The sequence below is a fragment of the Chaetodon auriga genome, chromosome 4 (genome assembly GCF_051107435.1).
Source record: "Chaetodon auriga isolate fChaAug3 chromosome 4, fChaAug3.hap1, whole genome shotgun sequence".
Classification (NCBI taxonomy): domain Eukaryota; kingdom Metazoa; phylum Chordata; class Actinopteri; order Chaetodontiformes; family Chaetodontidae; genus Chaetodon; species Chaetodon auriga.
The window spans coordinates 20,138,616-20,158,689 of NC_135077.1; the positions used below are offsets into that span (position 1 = coordinate 20,138,616).

At 47.2% G+C, this 20,074-nt stretch overlaps 1 protein-coding gene across 2 annotated transcripts in view; it reads left to right on the forward strand.

The window, feature by feature from the left end:
• znf827 (zinc finger protein 827) overlaps nucleotides 1-20,074 on the forward strand; it is a 62,343-nt gene that overhangs the window by 22,119 nt on the left and 20,150 nt on the right. For both annotated transcript variants that reach the window (XM_076727690.1, XM_076727691.1), the window contains exons 3-6: nucleotides 826-998; nucleotides 1,300-1,795; nucleotides 10,077-10,355; nucleotides 19,172-19,414. In XM_076727690.1, the coding sequence (XP_076583805.1) occupies nucleotides 826-998; nucleotides 1,300-1,795; nucleotides 10,077-10,355; nucleotides 19,172-19,414 (1,191 nt within the window). The remainder of the gene's footprint in view (nucleotides 1-825; nucleotides 999-1,299; nucleotides 1,796-10,076; nucleotides 10,356-19,171; nucleotides 19,415-20,074) is intronic.

Here is a 20,074-nt window from a genome sequence, read left to right on the forward strand (position 1 = left end):
AAAAATGTGACCTTGATTACTGACTGTCATGTCTTGTTTTATTGTCGTCCCTCGCCACCATAAAGCTGCACCGCGCGGGTATGCCGAGCACTTTGAATGTATAAGGAAAGCTTTCTCCCTTTATCTAAAGCACAGTTGTGATTGCATAGGCAGCAGATCCGTTAAGCAGTGAGATGAAGGTACCGAACCCGCACACGTTTCCTCTCTCCTGCTTTATTTCCGCTTCACTCGGCTCAACTCAGAATGAACAGGAGTCATTTTTGCATTGTGATCTGTGCTGTGCTTGGAGAGGTTGGGCCGCAGATGGCGGTTTATTGTTGCAAATAGGCAGTCTCGAGGTTTTACACCTCAGGTCAATGAATGGCTGAGCACAGTAATTTCACCAAACACTGATTACCAGATGTTTTTCAAGGAACAGCACTGGAATACTTATGAAGCCATCCTGACAGGCCCTTGTAGAATTTGTAATGCAATCATGCCTCTTTCTAATAAGACCAATTAAACAGTAATGGATGCCGGATATGAAGCCAACAACAATAATCGAGATACTAAAACATGCTTGAGTTTTTACTTCCATTGTTCCATTGCTTCCAGCTGGCATTTCCCTTGATAGTTTTCACCATTAGGTGTGGAGTAGTCATCTCTTCCAGATCTGTGAATACTGTAGTCTGTATTTGGGAAGGCAGCTTTTTAGTTTGTGACAGGAACAAAGATGCAACTCAGTAACACTGTACATATTTCCACACACTAAAAGACTGACGCCTGGCTTTTAAAGCCCCTTGGATGTTCTTTGTAAATGGTGACATGTTCTCTGCTGTCCTCAAGTTTCTCCCGAGGATGGCGGCAAACCATTCCAGTGTCCTGTGTGTGGACTGGTCATCAAACGCAAGAGCTACTGGAAGAGACACATGGTCATCCACACGGGCTTGAAAAGCCACCAGTGTCCCTTGTGTCCCTTCCGCTGTGCTCGCAAAGACAATCTCAAGTCCCACATGAAGGTGAGGCGATATGGATTTTCTTCATCTTGTGACCCTGCACCCCCTGTCACCCTCACCCACATCATCTTTAATTAGTGGCTATTATGGCTCTTGGAATATAATTGTTAACATTAAAGGATACGCATGCTTTAGTTAAACTTGTGTTAAATCCTCTACATGGCATTAATTAAACACTCTGCGTGTTTGTTGTAGCACCTCATTTCTAACTTTAACTGATATGAAGCACAGTCTTTCCTCTTGATGTCCTGTAGCGCCAGAGAGAAGCAGCGATTTGACACCTAAACCTGTCCTCCTTTTCCAGGTACATCAGCACCAGGACCGGGGTGAGACGTTTCAGTGCGAACTTTGCCCCTTCACCTCCTCCCGTCACTTCAGCCTGAAGCTTCACATGCGCTGCCACCAGCACTTCCCCCGCACAGACGTCAAGGTGAAAGAGGAGCTCACCACCGACACGGAGGGCGAGGGCTCCCTGATGGGTGACAGCGGCTCCGCGGACCTGAGGGGGACGGAGGCGTCCCCGCTGCATTCAGACACTCAGCAGCAGACGTCGCCTCCGGCCGAGGCCTCCTCCAATCACGTCCACATCAAGGAGGAGCCGCAGGAGAGAGATCTGTCCGTGCTCTCCCCCTTTAGCATGTGCAGGGACCGTCCCAGCAGCAGTGCCAACTCGCTGGACCTACCCGGAGTCGGGGTCGGAGTCGGGGTCAGATCCAGTCCCAGTGGTCCAACCACAGCCTCCCTCTTCAGCCCTGACATCAGTACCAAGACGGCCACTGACCTGCTTATGAAGCTTTCAGGTGAGCTTTTCTTTTATTAATAAAATGAAAAATGCGATTCACTCTAGAGCTGCAACTGATGATCATCTGTTGGAATGTCACTGACCTCATGGACCAGTCATTTAATCTTTAATCAATCAGTCAATCCACATACGTGTGTGTAGTGTTGCAAACACAGCTTGTGTATGATGGCAGTAGCCTGTAAGAGCCTATAGAAGCGTAACACCAGTGTCGTTATTGCCGATAACAAGGATAAAACCACAGTTTTTTCACTTAAAAGCGTTGAGAAATTCGTGCAGAAACAGCTCGTGCAGAGACGCTGCCAGCGTGACTCCTGTAATCCATAATTGTTTTGTTTATTGTGCTGTTTTCTCAACTTGACTCTGTAACTCCAGTCGCCGCAGTCTCACTTTTATCAAAAGCGTTTCGCTTCTCCCCGACTCGAACGTGAAGACATCCGTTCTGATCTGCAGCTAGATGTTGTCTCCCCTTTGCCTTAAGTTTTGTTTTGATTCTTCGCTGTCACCAGAAATAACATTCGTAAGAAGTGTAAACGGTTTTATGTTTATCGTTTCAGGTCAAGGCTGCAGTGTGTCTCTGTGAGCTGTTTTTAATGGATTTTAAAACAATGGGAGCCTAAAAAGTCTGGGAGTTAGTTCAAACCTTTAATGAATAGACAGTTTTCGCTTTTGACAGTTGCAAATACATTAATGTGTTTAGACTTTCTATGGGCTTTAACATCGAGGAAGGGAAAAAAAAGCAAAATCCCACCAGTGAGAATAGAGCGAGTGTAGACGACATGTGCCAGATGACGCTGCGTGGGTCTTAGGTACATCTCCAGACAGGTTTGAGCTGTTGTTTTTCAGACTTTAACTATTATTGTGCATATTGAGGATATCAGGCATGCCTTCACTTGCACGCAGGGTTGTTCACAACCTTGGTTTCTGTGTCTTTCCCATGAGCTTGATGGGAAAATAGGCCATGGATTTTTAGCCTTTTCTCAAGTACCACATGCCTTTTAAACCGCTCAGGACAACACCCAACGAATTCACAGGCTGCCCCGAGGACACTGATGTGAGGGAGACTAGAAGCTGTTCATTTGACGAAATAGATTCAGGTTTGCTTTTTCATACGTGCAGAAAAACATGTTGTCGTTTCAAGTTTTAGCACCACATTTGCGAGTGAGTACACATGTTGTGGGCATATTGGTACTGAAAAATGTAGTAGACAATCACACAGGAACCTCCTCGGCTGATCTAACAGTGGGACAAATACATGGCGAATGTCACCTACCAGCTCTGACTTTGCAAATCTACATTCAAGAGGTGCCACATCTCAGCGATCGAGGCTCAGTCTGTGCACAAACGGTGGACGCCATTAAGCCCAGCGCATCGAACGGATTTACCGGCGCCCTCCTTCTATCGTGCCACTTCTGTGTATGATGAATCTGTGTTGGAATAAGCAAAATGGAGAAGACGTTCTTCGCATAATAACAGCACATTCCCAGTGTTCTTAATCCTTCATGCAATGCGTGGAATCCAATATTGTGCTCTTTTTCTTACTTTTTAAAACAGGGCCTAAGTGGCTTCATGCCTTTAAACACTGCTCTGCTAAATGGTCAATAGGGATGTTTTTGTTCTTTCTTTTTCTTCCTTTCTTTCCATTCATCAGTGAGAGTGCAGCTCGTGTAGAAACAGTGTACTTCTGTGTGTCCCGTCATGATTGGTAGCAGCAGAGCAGAACACGCACATCAAAATCAAGTGAAGTACCACTGTGCAGCGCTGAAGTCATGACCTAAATCAGAGCAGTACAGTATGTTCATATCCAGTCTTATAGATAAATGGTCTGTTTTTGAGCTGCTTATTATTTGCTTCAAAATGTCATTACGGCACAAAATGATGTCACATTCTTCTGCTGTTTTTTGTGCTTTTTATCCAGCCGAGGATGATGTCTGCCCTGGTAGCAAACCCTAAGTCCTCTGCTGTTGGCCACTGATTAGCTCCATTGAGGCAGTTGGGGACTAAGTGATTTGCTCAAGGGCACCTCGACAATAGTTGAGGAGGGATTAATTTTTCTCACCCACGTCTTGTCAGTTGCGAGGGGATTTGAAGATCTGTCACCTGTAGGCATCTTTCTCCTGCGAACAGTCCTCTTTGTGTGTGTGTGTCAGTGTTATTGTGTCTGACAAGATGATGCTAAATTTTATTCTAAAGGTGTTTATGATACAGGAAATGACATACACGTGGAAGAAGCCAGTCTGGAGCCCTGCATTAAGCATGGCTTATGTAGAGCTACTGTACTTTGGTGAACAGCCTCATTTGAATATGAATCCGTTTCCAGTTCTTTCCCATTCATTGCAGTTGATGCTGCCTGCACTTCACCCCTGTGACTACTAGTAGTAGCCTCACTAATGTTTCCTGTTCATGAATCAGTTTAAGACTTGATTAGCGTTTAATTTGGTATTTTTTATCATTGGTAAAGTTGCGATGGGACGTGGAACTGTCCAAGTTTTATAACGTTATGAATCAGCATTCGTCTAACAAACTTCCCAAACATGCTGCTCTGAGGTACACTCGGCCCAGACCGTGTTTAGATGCATTTCACCATGTTGCAGAATATCAAAGGATGAGCTCGGAGACGATGGCAAGATTGATGGAAAAAGGTTGACCGAGGTTGAGCGTCGGGGTCGAGGCTACGGCTGCCACTCTTCCACTTAATGCTGTGTAATTAGATTGAGATCTTGAGCGAGGATGGGAGGAAAAAACCCTGGGAACATTAGATTAATTAAAAATTTATGCATAATTCATAATTAAAAAGGAATTCATAATTTGAAATGATTAGCGCCCTCAGCGCCATCCTGTGACCCCGCCAGGATGCGCAGGGACTAGGCCGGCTTAGTTAACTCCCCCTCGATCTCGCACGCCCCGGCTCCACATGGATGCCCCCTGGGTGCCAGTTGCACTTCACTCCCAGACTGCACAATCAAGCCCGGGCAACTCCCAGAGGAGCCAAGATGGCTCCCCGCAATGTCAGTCCAGTGTCAAGTGGCGGACATCTTAGTCAGGGCATCATCCAAGGAGAGTGATGAAGGATATAAAAAGACTGGGCAGGAGAGGATGTTGAACTTGAATGCATGATGACGTTTTTTAATGAATACTGCTCCTTTGATCACAAAGTTCTCCCTTTGTTGGGGGGCCGGATTAAAGACAGAGGGTTCTGAAAGTGAGAGGAACTGGGCTCAGATCTCGGTGAGACTTACCCATGCCACAGAGCAGCCCGGGGAGGGAGAGGTGAGGAAGTTCCTCCTGGGACCTCTAGACTCTATTTCTTGTGACCTCCCTGCCAACCCAGATTGAATGTGTACACGAGCAGCTCATCCCTCCTGCTTTTACTCTGCTGTCTCAGTGCCTCAATCCCACAAGGCCTCAGAGAGGGAGGGGCGGGGGACGGAGGGGGTGTATAAAAAGCAGGAGAGGGAACTATAAAAAAAAAGACAGATAAAGTGACAGCAAGTGAGGGAGAAAGAGGCAAAGAGGGAGTTGCATGGAGTTCCCCAGGCGTTAAAAGCCGGCGAACTCCTCCTGACCTCTGACATAATAAGCATATCATTTTTTGGGCTGCCCTGCTTTCCATTGAGTGTTATACTGATACCCTTTGATTTTTATCCTTGCACGCTGACACAACCGTTAGCTATCCAGTGTGATCCACATTTTGATTCAGAGATGAAAGCCACCGAGGCACTTTGAAATGCACAGCCCCTACCCTGTGCCCAGTGGACCCCGAGTTAATAATGACAGTGGGCACTGCACACCCTCCAAACACCATCCCCACCCCCCGCTGCGGTGACACAGGCGCAACGAGCTTGACCCTGGCTGGGTGTGAATAATTGGCATGCAGGGGGTTGTGGGAGGTGTTGCATCTGTCATGATGCTTCTGCAGTTGTCTTATTTATCTTTTTCCTGGGAGAGTATTTTGCATGCAGCGCTCTGCCACAGCGAAATGGTGCACAGGCAGAATTTTAGCATGTAAAATCTTGAGTGCTTTTAAGGATTTTTAGAGATTATTTTTCCTGCATCATCATGTCGTTAACTTAGTCATAGACCCCACGGGGGGTGTCTATTGTATGCTCAGCTATAGAAATGTTTGGGCTTTTGTTGCAGCAGCTTTGCGTTGACAGAATATTTAGAATTTTAAAATGTCTTATCTTTAGTTTTGTCTTTTTTGTGAACATCTAGATTTAATCTGCATGTCCCTCGCTTTCCAGCTCCGCATGAGCAGACACAGGCAGGCCTTTTGTGTGTGACCTCTGGTCCATACATCCCCGCTGCAGCCATCAGTATCACTGTCCGGTGTCTAGCACACTGTCAGCTATTGTTGGGTTCTCAACCTGCCCCACGTAGCCCTCTGCTTTTTTTTCCTCTGCGAGAAAACAGCAGCCAATTGTCAGAGGGGGAGCAGGCCGGCGTGACAGAGGTGGAAAGCTAATGAAGTTATTTGACGGCAGCCCTGGCCACGGAGCGAGAGGTGAGGCGAAGTGGACAAGCGCCTGGCAGCGAGACGGATGAGGCGCGAGAGAGAAGCGTGGCGAAGGGGAGAGAAACGGGCAGGAGAACAGCGATGGAAGTAGCATTGGTGGCAGGTGTCAGAACGCTGTGATAACATGGAGACGGACTGATAGCGTCGTCAACCCGGAGCTAGGAGCAGCCATACAGTATCACGCACGGGGAGCTGACATTGGCCCGGGTACGCTCTGGCGCAGGCGGGAAGCTTGCGGAAGAGATGCCCAGTCACCCAGAGATGCCCGTCACCTCCTCAGATCTGTGCTCACTTCACGAGATCATCGGCTACAGACCGGACGCTCATGTTGCTGTTGTGACTGTGAAATTTGGACAGACGAAAGGCCAAAGTGTAAGCTGAATTGTTCCTGTTTGTACTGTGCTCTGGCTTTTTTTCTGTCATTGAGCCATCAGCTTAGAGGAATAAAAAACGTGCCCATTGGATTAGGCTACTAAATAATTCATCGGGCTCTGTAACATAGATTCTTAGTGGAAATACACTCTATTTATAGCGACAATCCAAAAGGTCACTGTGTGGTGTGACTTTTTTGTGTGAGTGCACATCCCGGGGTTGTTGTTGTTCTCGGGAGGCCACGGAGGAGAAGAATTTGAAACTCTAAGTTTGTGTTCAGCCCGTGTTTGGAAGTGACTTATGTGCAGCCCAGCTTTTTCGCATAGTTTGCATGCAGCATGACACACGAAGGCAGCGTTTCTCCTAATATGTGTGTCTGTGTGGGTAAATGGGATAGTGTATTTTTCTGTGTGTTTGTAAGGCGGTGACCAAGTGTTCTGTCCCTGTCTGATCCGACATGGCCCAACACGCTTCTAATTAGAGGACGTCCTTCCAGGTGCTGACCGGGTTATACTTAGCCTGCCCGCTGACATCTGACGGTGTGACATTTCCAGCTGGTGCCGCGTGCGACCCTGCGCCACTGCCCCTGAACTTGAAGGTCACTGTCCCCCCTCCACCCCACCTCCCCCACCACTCAAACCTCTTCCTTCTCCCCCTCTTGAACTGCAGCCCCGGCCCGCCATGGTGTGGCACTGTGGCATCGTGGCACCACATGGGTGGTCAAAACACCTGCACCTGTCCCCTTTCCCTGCCCCGAATCCCCCGTCCCCGAGCCCTCTATCCCTCCGGCATAGATCATCATTAATCAGAGGGGCTGGAGCCGGCACAGATTGATGATGCGGGCAGGGGGCGGCGGGCCTGTGGCGGTTAGAGATGTTAGGTGAGACGGTCGGGTGAGGAGCAGAGCAGATCTCTGCTGGGGCCAGAGGAGACTGGACAGCAGTCTGCCCAAGAGTGATAGCCTCTCTTATATCCATGCCCTGTGTGTGCGTGTGTGCACATGAGTGTGTGTGTGTGTGGCACTGGTGATAGTGGACATATTGTTTGAAAACTGTTGATGTGTCAAGGGTTGGAAAGCGGTTGATGTGTTTGTTGGTGCCCTTTCCAGCCACAGTCAAACTCCTCTGGAATAGCATTTTCAATTAAAATCAAATTTTAATTCCAACATGTAGATGATGATGACGATGATGATGATGATGAGGTCGCTCCCTAAACGTCGAGCATCAGCAAACGAATGTGCTCATTTCCTTTAGTTTTGCATCGAGGTCAGATTACAAATCGATTCTGCTGTGAGGAAAAATGACTCCTGATGTGAAGATATTTTAACAATAACAAAAACATTTGTAGACCTCAGCTCTGCTACGTTTCATCATCATTAGCGTGCTCTGCTTCTTACCTTGCATGGGAAACAGTCTAAAGCTTTGACGACGCATATACTGATATTTTTTTTTTTTTTTTTTTAAAGACATTCTCCCCATCCATTTAAAAAAATCCACATGACCTTTGTCGTGCACGTGCAAACGCAAAAACAGTCAAACGAGCATGTCAGACCAGTAGCTGGTGATTAAACTCTGCATCAATGATTTGTTAAATACCAGAGAAGAACATTCTGAGCATGTGTGTTTTTTATTATTATCTTATGATTAACCAAAATAAGTCAAAAATTAAGAGTCAAAGTGTTACTGACTCATAATACCAGAAATAAAAAGGAAGATTTCTTTCAACAGTGTCATGTAAAAATGCATATTTTGCAGCAAACACAGAAATGGCTCTGACAGCATAACTTACACACTGATTCATGTGACAGTTTCAAGTTTCACGTATTCAGAGCTGCACCGTAATTGGCTCTGAAAGACGACGTGGTGCACCAGCAGTAAATCAGGTTACAGCAGTGGACAATAGTGTCCTTTAACCTTCCGCACGGCTCCCATAGCTGCACAGGATATCGAGTCACTTCACACAGACAAACACAATGAACTTTTAAACATATTTCCACTGCATCTCTGTGTTTAACACCCATTTTAAATTTGAGACCGCGCTAAACCGTAGCCTGTGTAAACCTTTGTTTTAGCAGAGTGCAGTGGAACACGCTGAGACACACAAAGAGAGGCGCTCGCCCCGCTGTTCTTTTCTTGGCGGCTATCGGAAGTTGCTCCATGTCTAATTATTAATTATTCATCTTAGGCGGATTAGATGTGGCCCAGTTTCTCTTGAAGATGACTTTAGAGCAGAGGGATCCATGTGACAGTTCACTCCCAAACCTAGGCTACACACAAGGCTTCATCTGATTGCTATCGCGCTCTACAGAAGTACAGGAATAATTTTATGTCCCTGCGCCTGAAGAGGATTCACCGGGACAGGATGAGGAAACCGGACTTAGAGCTGAGAATAAAGAGTAGAGAAATTAATGTGGTGGGGAGGGAGGGGGGGGCAGAAAGGAGGAGGGAGATGAATTGTGAATTTGTTATGGATGCCCTGAAGACCAGGAGAGGAGGACAGTCATGAGGTTGCACCCTGTGTGTTTGCTCACAGCACACCAACTGTGGTGTCTGTTGCAGTGACGAGACTGTGAAAATCCACTGTGGGCCACTTTGTTGATCCATTTAATTTGCATTTTCATGTATTATACTTTCTGTTGTGTATACACGGTCCTCTTCGCTCACTGGAAACAAACGTTGATGGCACATCACAACCCTGATTCCAAGAAAGCTGGCACGCTGTATGAAGCAAATAAACTTGCTTATCCTTTTCAGCATAAACTCAACTGAAAGCAGCCTAAAGACAAAATATTTAACGCTTGACCTCATTAACTTCATTGATTTTTTTTGTAAATATCTGATGCAGTAACACGTTTCACAGACTGGGAAAGATGTGGAACGCTCCAAAAACACCTGTTTGGAACATTCCACAGGTAAACAGGCTCATAGGTAACAGGTGAGAGGACCATGAGTGAAAGGCTCAGTCATTCACGAGCGAGGTTCACCACTTTGTGAACACATGACTGTCTTCATTGCATTCTGGTTTTATTTCTTTTGCACAGTGTGTCGACTTTTTTTTTTTTTTTTGACTTGGTTTTGTCTGCTAAACTTCAGCGTACAAAACTTCATTGTTTTTGTGTTTTTATTCTCAGTTTGAAATGAATTCAAGATGCTCATCTGAAGCTGAGGAGTGAGTGGTATACAGAACGCGCTGTGTGACCTTTGGGTGCATGAAACTTTGGAGACCTTTTGCTTTTTTACATTCAGATGCTGTGTAGAAATAATGCAAACATTATTATTACTGGGTTACACTAAACCCAGCAAACCTCATGTATTGAGTCTCTTTTTTTTCTTCTCACTCCCCTCAAGTCTCAGTTTCTTCTCATTCCTTTGGTTTCTTCTCTTCCTGACTGCAGCGGCCAACCAGAGGGAGACACTCAAGTCTCCATTCCACCTGAAGGAAGAGCCCAAAGTGGAGGAAGCCTTGAGCCCTAGACCATCCTCCCAGTCCCAGGTCCAGGTCCAGCCAAGCTTCCCTGCGACTTTCTGCCAGGACGGGCCAGCGGGGGCTGCAGCAGCCACAGAGCGCCCAGGGCCGCTGAAACCAAGGGAAGGCAGCCCGATGGCGAAGAACAGCTTGCTGAGCCAGGACATCAACGTGAAGGTGGCCTCTGAGCTGCTGATTAAGCTTTCAGGTAATTCCTCTAAATCTTAGCAAAGCATTCAGTTGGTATTCTTGAAGTTTGTGTGAAACACTTCATGCAAACATACTTAAATACGTTAAAAAAAAAAACAGACTCTATACAGACTCGGATGTACAGAAATTGATATCTGTGCTGCTGGTCGGCTGTTGGAGTTTGAGATCAGTCAGAAGCAGCTCAGGTTAGCTGTAGGCCAAAGGTTAGGACACTGACTGCCATAAAAGGGCTCTGTTGTTTTCCACCATGGCGCACCGAACCAAGCTGAAATTGGGGGCTTCTCAAAGGTGAGCAAAGTGTACCTGTGGGGAAAGAGCATATGTGGTGAAATAGTCTTTGTTTCTCCGAGGCCTGGGCACAAGACGGTGCTGCAAAGCCTTTGTATCCTCAGCAATGATATTCAGCTAACTTGTCTTGACCTTTCATTTTCTTCCTGCGGCAGCTCTCGATGGTTTATCACACGTTTCTGTGAAAACGAAGCATTGACGTCCAGTTCTGCTTTGTGCTCTGCGACACTTTTCCAGTCTAATGTCCCTCTTCAAAACAGTGCTATCAGATGGCGAGGGATGTATCTGCTTGCTGTATTGAACTTAAAACTCGACCCTGACCTGCCCCTTGTTCCGTGACAGACGGTTGAACGGTGAGATATTCGACACGCACCGTGTTTCAACCTGTGTGGACCGCTCTGACATCATCCAGTGCGGCATGATTTAGCCTGCACAGCTTCTGGTTTGAGCTCAGCAAGAATGCTGGTAACAAGTCCTCAGGCAGGGACTCAGACCTCGTTCTTTGTTTTGCAGCACATTATGTGTGCTGCCGCGCTGTTGTTTTCCAGTTACAAAACACTTTCTGTCGCTGCTAAATAAAGTTTCAATCTGCTGCTGCTGCATCCAAAAACTGCTCCTGAACTCCAGGTCCAGTTTAAGTGTGTTATGGACAGGTGTTTGTCCACTGTGGGCTGCTGGAGTGCATCTCCCCGGCAGTTAAAAATGAAATTTGGTGAAGTATGTGTCAGTGTGTTCCCGAGCTATGTGAAGAATGCTCTTTTTGCCCCGATTGAACAATTCTTTGCATGCCGTTTCCCGAATTAACAAATATTCTTCAGATTTTACTTAATCTGGTACCTATCAAGCCTCGTGAGCTGCGTTTCTCCCGGTCTCAGAATTGGACTGATCAGTATGCGAGGACTGTGCGGCCGTAAAATTTACAATGTGACACACGTGTGAAAATATGCATCCGCGGTGTTAAAAACCACAAAGCAAATGGCAGTCTGATGGTGGCGCAGTGGGGCGTTGCTCCATCCGCGGCGCTTCATCCTGTGCCAGTGTGTGCGTGCCTGACAGACACCTCACACACCGGTTGCCATTGTTCTCTCTGGGTCGACTGGTGTTCAGAGTGACTCATGCTGGCTGGAAGCTCTGTGGTACTACACGTGTGCTGCTCCACTGCCTGCCCCCGGGTCACGTTTCCCCGTGTGTGTGCGTGCGCTTTTGTGTGTTTCAGGAAGACAAAGATGACATGATCGCTGCTTTGAAACAACAGAAAAGCCTAATTTGAGATATCGGCCTTTGTGTTAAATCAGAGGGAGAAACTGAGAGGATGTTGTGGGCTGTATGTAATTCCTCCGCTGTGCTGCCTCCACCTATGTTCTTTGTTTCATCTTTGTTATCCTTCCTTCGCTCCCATCATTTTTTTTTTTCTTGCCTTTTCCAATTTCACTGATGTTATCCTGCCAGTTTATTTGGTCCTCAAGCAGCTTGGCCAGCATTTATCCCCTCCCATCACTTACACCAGCTCTGCAAGGTTGACCTAGGTTAGGGAAAGATGCTGCAGCGTTCATCCGTCCGCTGGCTCCCTCTGCCCCCTCACACAGTCCTCGGAGCGCAGTGCCGTCCATTGCCATGGCAACAGCGGGGGCGGTAGATGGAGAGGGCTGTCTAGAGTGACAGCCTTGACAAGAGTCTGGACCCTCGAATGACCCTGGGGGGAAGGGAAGGAGAAAAAGATGGCGAGGAGGAAAGGAGAGCGCCGGGGAAAGGTCAATGCCGTTACAGTCACGTGTGATTACGGTCGTGAGGTTCAAGGGCATCTCCGCCGCAACCTCCCTCTGTCCCCTGTTAAAGGTCAGCCCTGCAACACAACAGCCCCGTGAGGATACTTGAATAGGGAAATCACTTTGGAGAGTTTAGGCTAAGCTTTTTCTTTGTTCAAAACACGGCTGCTTCTCTCTGTAAAAGTGCATCTTTTGCCAGTCTTGCTTGTCGTACAGCAAACGGACGCAGCCTAATTAGATTTCTGGTGCTCATCATTCCTCGGCCACGGCATCGGACGGTCGGAGCAACTGGGGTTGTCATCATTACTGCCCATTGTGCTGTAACATGAGTTGCATCATCCCTTTAACTAGGTCACTTCTCCCCCCCCCCCATCTCTCCTCTCTTCCTTATCAAACATTGGTTGGTTGTGTTGAGTCGCCTTGCTAGCGCTACCTCCCCCACATCTGTTTAAAACCAGGCTGCTGGTGTCTGGGGGCTAATTACGCCGGGCTAAATAGTCCCCGGCGCCAGCGGCTAACGTGTCCTAGCAGATGGGCACTGGTGTTGCAGGGCAAGGGGAACATGGCGTCACAGGAAGGGAGGGGGAAGGGGAGTCGAGGGGGGAGGGGGGTGTGCAGGCAGGGCCCTAGGTGGTGCCCTGGCAGACTGGCATCGTGTGGGTAACAGCCGTGCCACCCACTCACCATCCAGCCACCCTCACTATAGGTGTGAAATCACACTTTGTGCTAGCTTAACTCATTCCTCATTCCTCAGGAACAGACCTTCCATATCTGAGGACATTTTACAGGCCCTCTCCCCTCCACAGTGCTCGTTACCTTGCTAATAAAAGCAATTAAGCAATTTCAACCGCTAAGGTGCAGAAACACTGGTGTTTATCCCTGGTTTGGTCCACCAGCTCTGCCAGTGGTTTTATCAGAAACCGGATTGTTTTGGTTTTGGTCTGCGCGTCAGAACAATTAGCTGAATGCAGCAAGAAGAGAGAAAGTGGGAGTCGATTTCCAGAAGCATTGGCAGGTCTCGCAGCAGTGGCCAAAGCTGATTGATTGAGTGATAATTAACACTGTTTATAATCAAAGGACGCCAACTCCACCTGGCTTCCCCTCAAAAGATTTCACGGCTGCCTCTGCTGTGGGAGCCGCTGCTGTCCGCGCTGTCGTCCTGCAGCGTGGACGTTCTCACCGTCAGCTGGATGAACTGACGCGACTCTCCATCAACAGTTCCACTTTTAAAGTTCACTGCGACATTCCCAGTTTTGATTTTGCAGATGCACCGAGGTCTGTGTGGGTTTTTTTGCAGCTTGTGCAGTGCAGGATTTCCTCGAGGTAACCACAGTGGATCATGGTGCGTCATGGCTCTGCTCTTTGCCACAGCACTTGATACAGATGAAACATGCACTGAACATCACCTGCTGCCTTCAGGTAGCTGTAGGGATTTATTCTACCGAAGTGCAAGGCTTTCCTAAAGTCCGAAAGAGGTTTACGGCGACAGATGCAGACGGGATTGTTGACATTCTTTCTTAAATTGCATTAAACTTCTGCTATTTCTCTCTTTATTTTTGCTGGTTGTAGAATGTGTTTATTCAGCATTATTATGCCATATTTCTACCATGCATGGTCCTTTTTTTAAAAGGTATTCAAGACAGTTTTCACCAAAACACCAACCCCTTGCCTTATTTATAGTACATGTCATTGCATTACTCCTACAGAAAGTACAGCTGAAGCTTAGCTTATAGCACTGGTTATGCTAATCAGCAAGTTTCAAGAATATGGGAAGCCTCAGTTTCTTTGGCTTCCAGGAGAAACCACCCAGCAAGATTAGGAATGAACCAAAAATATATACAGCCAAGTGACTTTAATGCTCATTATTTATGTTCATCCTTACGTTAAAGGATTCACTGTTTAGTCAGCAGAGCTCATCACTGTAAGCGTTGTAAATCACAACGCTGGCGTCACTGTACAGTGTGACTTTATGTTAAGCTCCGCTCTGCTCTGACAGCGTCCTCGTCGTGCCCCCTCAGTGTGGCCGCTCACTGACCTCTCTTACTCCCACCCTCCCTACCTCCACATCTTTCTTTCTGTCTCACTGGCTTCTCATCACTGCCTATAGTTCTATTTGCAGAGATGCAGAGTCGATTCCTTTTGCCCCCTCGCTGTATATTTGTTTCCTGGGCGGGCAGTTCTCTGCGCGGACGTGATGGATAGAATCACCGAGGCAGTCGCTTGTCGTCTTTTGTCTTGCCCTTGTATGATAAAGCTTTGCTAGCCTTGGGTCAGCCCTGGCTTTCGCCGAGCGTTTTTGTTTAGGGCTGCTTTATAAGGGCCATATCTGGTTGCTGATGGGCTGTTTATCAAGCGCGCTGCTCCGGAGTCAGATGTAGCTGCAGTTTGCGACCGTCGGAAGGCTGAACTACTGAGCGCTGGCTGGTCGAGGATCAATTGTAGCAGCAGCTGTCTGTGAAGTCTGCAGGCACGGCTGCTGTGGCTCCCACATGACATGCAGTCTCCACACTGCAGCCTTTGAAGCGCCTGAACTCTTCACCCCTGTCTGAGCAGGTCGGCTAGAGAGCAGGAGAATAGAGAGAGAGAGAGAGGGATGGGGGCAGGGATAGAGAGATGTGGAATAACAGAGCAGGGAGAAGGATAACGGGAGTAGGGAGGGGTGGAGAGGTTGTCATTTAGGCTCTAGCCGTTCCTCATCCTTCGTTCCTCCCCCAGCTCTTCTCTCTCATCCAGCTTTCTTCTTTCCTCTCTTACCCTCGGGTGTTCTTTTCCTGGCACTGTTTGACAATTTCTTCCCTCTCTTTACCCTTCCTCTTCGCCTCTCCCACTGTCTGTCTGCCTCACTGTGGGTCCGTCCAAGTTTTTTTTGTTCCTCTGCTGCGTCACAGTGCTGCAATAAATTGACTTTGCATGCATTAAATCACTAATGGTATGACTTTTTTTTTTGTGTAGTTACAAATCTACTCGGGGTCCTTACCCTCCTACTGTATATTCTCATCCAAACAAGCTGTCACATCCATGCAGATTCAAGCAGACACCTGAGGTCAAAGTTGATCACTAAAAACAGAACATCGCACAAACCCCAGTCACTTTCGTTCTGACTCAAAACTTGAGGCATGCTGCATCGGAGGGAACAAGGTATGTACAGTGCATTTAGAGGAAGCTGGCGTACAGGCCGCGTTCAGACACATTGTAAAACTGTGGAACACGGTTGCAATTACAAACCACGCCGAGCTGAAAGAAGCTTTCATTTGCAGACGTGATGAAGGGTCACATTTGTACAAAAGTTTTAAACCCGCCTCTTCCAGTCAGACTGTCATTAGTATCTAAAGCAAATGCAGCGCTTCGCAAAGAGGCTCCATGTGCGACACGAACCTTAAGCACTGAAACTAAGACCTAAGTGAACTAAAGGTGTGTGCATGAGTAGTTCACTGTCAGACCTGCTCTGAAATCAACCTGTAAGCAACCGCTGTGGAAACTCTCAGGACAGTCAGGAATCATCACAGCAATTTGGCTCTAAAAGTTTCAAGAATTGCACCAAATGATCAGTTTAATCATGTTTTTGTGCCCCCCCCCCCCTTTTTAAACGTTGGCACTGAAACTGAAAGTGACATCAGTGAGTTAAATGATAGCATCGCTGGTTTCACTGGACTGTGTTGAGCCTGTAATTTTCAGACAAGAGGACTTTGTGCACTTTGCTGCAAGATTTATATTCTTTCAGACCGAGGCCAAATTGTGAATTTGAAAATGTAATAAATCTGATTGTTTGTAATGAAATAATACTACCCTGGTTTTTAATATTTCTCAAATATTACTACAGAAATGTCTCCCACGTATACCATAACTGTCTGTATTATCCACTGAATGCCAGGTTTCATTTTTGATTGGTGCAGCTATTACACACACACACACACACACACACACACACACACACACACACACACACATAACCTAATAACCTGCAGTTTAACCCCTTTGTTTCCTATAGTGCATGAAAAATATGAATAGATTTTATTTACGTTTGTTAAGTTTTACTGGCGCGTTTAGTAATAAAAAGAGCAACTGGAGCAACACTGACACGACAGAAAAGCTCTGATATTTGTGTTGTAGAAAGGGCACTGGCAGTTTTTCTCACACACACACACACACACACACACACACACACACACACACACACACACACACACACACACACTCTCTTCCAGACCTGATTCTCTGGCCTAATGGCAGCTGGTGTATCATAGAGGAGGCTTCTGCACCAGAGGGGATGACACATAAGCGCACACACACACACACACACACACACACTCACTCTCTGGACTCAGGCAGACTGAGGGTTGCTTTTTATGGCTTCAGAACATTAGGTCATGACCCTGACCAAAAAGCCACAGCTATTACACGTGTGGGAGTTTGGCCACATTTTCATTCCTCTTCATTTTGTCACAGGTAGACTTCTGATGTCATGTCAAGCTTTGTGTTTGCCGTCAGATGTTCTCTCTCCGCGTCATGTGATCTCACCGTAATGGCTCTTTGGGTGGCGAGCGTGTTTGTCCCAGCATGGGGAGCTCAAGTACATACAGTGCCCTCAGTGCGTGGCTGTGTTTTTGTGTGCCGCTCTGTGTTTCTGCCACTCCGCCTCTGTCGTTAGGCTGGTGATCCACTGATGGAGGCTCGCATGTCCCTTGGTTGACCCTTGCAGAGCAGTGCCCCCCACCCCTCCACCCTCCCGTCTCTCCCCTCCATCAGCCTCTCCTAGGTTACTCTTGGCCAACCCTGGCCACCTGATTAAGGGATTAGCGGGGCTGATGGTTGTCAGTGTCCCCCACATGCTGGTTACTACCACTAAACCAGACACCTGGACCCGGGGGAGGAGGCGAGGGGGGAGTTTCCACTTTAATTCGTCCACATAAACAGCACACACACACACACACTGATTCAGCTGTGCGTTCACACGTGCACACAACGCACTGTAGGTCCAGTCTTGGTGTCTCACACTGGCCTCGTTCAGCAGAGGAGAATGTGCGAGGGGAGGGGGTTGGCAGGGTTAGCGCAGGGTTACTGCCTTGTATCTCCCTCCCTCCCCACTCCCTGCCCCTCCCACTGCTCCCGATGCCCTGCCAAATTCATATATCCCATAATCGTGCTGAGTCGCCATGTCAGCAGCACTGTATCAACCCCACGGCTTTGTCTTGCTCCTGCTTGTCACCGCACTGAGACACTGCCTCCTGCCACCGCTGCAGTCAAAAGATCAGATACCTTGGATACACAGAAACCCAGGGCTGTTTTTCCTCCACGCTGATTTATTTATTCATTTTTTTCCACGTCATACAGCTGCACAGTGTGTAGGCCTACATTAATCTAGTAAATTTCGCCACAGAGACCATTAGAGAACCGCTTTCTGACAACGGAATAGCCCTGCATTAAGAAAATACAGCCTGCCTCACAGTTTCCTTTTAGTAGTTTCCAATTTTTTTTTTTTTTATGGCGGCTTGTAGTCTTTTGTTTAATATCCGCAGAGGCAGGAGAGTCGGGGTTTGATTCCGCAGTTCGGCTCGGGACATTCCTAACAGATGCCATCTCGCCTATATTTAGCCCGCCGTCTTTGCCTCACCTTTTGAACTCGTGTGAGAGGCGAGTCAGCAGCTGTGTTCAGGCCTTTCTTTACGCCCCGAAAAACTACCTTCACACAGATATCCAATAATTATCACTATAAACAGAGACTCATTGTTTCTTCGTTAGCATTTAAAGTGTTTTGGTGTCTTTCCTGTTTGCCTCAGTGAAGCTAAATGAGCTGCTGGAGCCCTGCGAGCGACAGCGTGACCTGCCGATGCCCTCGTGCCCTAATAATTACACAGCAAGATGCTAACCGGCTGAGCTCGGCTTCAGCAGCAACGCTCGTCTTTTGGCTGATATTTGGATTTCCCTGTTTTGCTTCAGTTCCATTCATACATCAGATATGATGCTTTCAGGCTGGATGTTGAATTCACATTTAAGTGTTTAGTTTTTTGTTATTGTAGATCATTCAGTCAGAGCAGCTGCGTATATTAATGGTCTATACAAAGGAAAGAAATCCTTTATCCTCTTCTGTCGCTCTTTCTGAGGGTTTGTTCTGTGGATCGTCCACATAGAGGATTTGTGGGTATCGTGTATCTTAATACATATTTTTGCCAGCTGTTTGTTTTTGAGTTCTTCTAACTTTAAGTATTTTTAGCTATGAGTGTTTTTACACAAAATGACCAAAAAAAATGGGAACACCTTTGTATTTTAAAGTCATTTAATGCAACAGTCCTGTAGTGATGCTCCCTGATACATGTAAAAAAAAAAGCAGATAGAGCAACAGAAATACCTTTTAGTGAGGTCCAATAAAGAGAAAATATAAAGAAGTCAGCAGTAACTAACTGTGGTAGAAGTAATCCGAGCATAATGTCAGTGAAAGTACCACAAAGTTAAAATACTTCATTACTAGTGAAAGTCCTGCACGCAGAATCCTGCTATTATCAGCAAGTATCAGAATCAAAATTTGAGAAGAAAGAAATTAAATTTTGATACACAAATATGTATTTAGTGTTTGCTTTTTTGTGAAATGCTGTGAGTTTTAACTCCTTTGAACACTTCAAAGTTTATAGCTGATTGCTGATAATAACTGAATATTTTTGGTACCTGTTGCAGGATTATTGCGTTGCACAGGTTTCTGTTTTTCTGCTGAGTATCGCAGTAACAGTGAATACAACTGTAATTGTTCTTGTTCAATCTGCTGCAGAGAACAACAAAGACGCCCAGTACCAGAAGGTGAAAGTTAAGGCAGAGCCCATGGAGGTGGACCCGCCCCCTGCAGAACTCACCCCGCCTGCCTCTCACCTGCTGGCCTTCAGCACTTTAGGGGCGAGTGAGAAGAGTGAGCCGATGAGTAACCTCCCCGAGACGTTGGCCCGCCCCCAGAAAGACCTCTTCTCCCAGGACATATCGGTCAAAATGGCCTCCGAACTGCTGTTCAAATTGTCAGGTATGTTCCTTCAGGACGTGTCAGGCACACGCTGTCCTCTGAGCGCCGCACACACACGGAAAGCAACATGTCTTCTTTTCCCCCGCAGCACCGCAGCGTTAAACCTTGGACAGTTTTTGATACTCAACCATAAAACCCACATGTTTCCATTTCCATCCTCTGGCGGCGCCGTAGTAAAGTCAAGGATATATGACATGTAATGACATCCTGCTTTTTACCTGCGCGGCCATGAAAGTGACATTGAAGCAGCAGACAGCTGTTTGTATTGCTAGATTAAGACGGAGCTTTGAGGTGGAACCGTCACCCCCCAGAGAAAAGGATGCGTGCGTGTGTGCGCGCGTGGCGGTGGATGGGTGGGTGGGGGGTGGTCCAGGCTCGTCGTCCTGGCCCGTGACCCCAGCCTGTGATTGCTTGGCTGAAATGCCATACAGAGCAACAAGCTCGTGTAAAATTCTTTTTCCTCCCGCTCTCGCACATATTCGCTCGTTCACACGTTGACAGCCTTTCTTTCCCACACAGTCTTGCGTGCACACCTTTACACACTCACACGAGGCCCCATGGGGAGCGGTGTCTGCACAAACGCCCCCCTCCTCCCGCCTCCTCCCCGTCCTCCCTCCCTCCCTCCCTCGACTCGTTTTCAGACATGCCGGCTCAAGCACA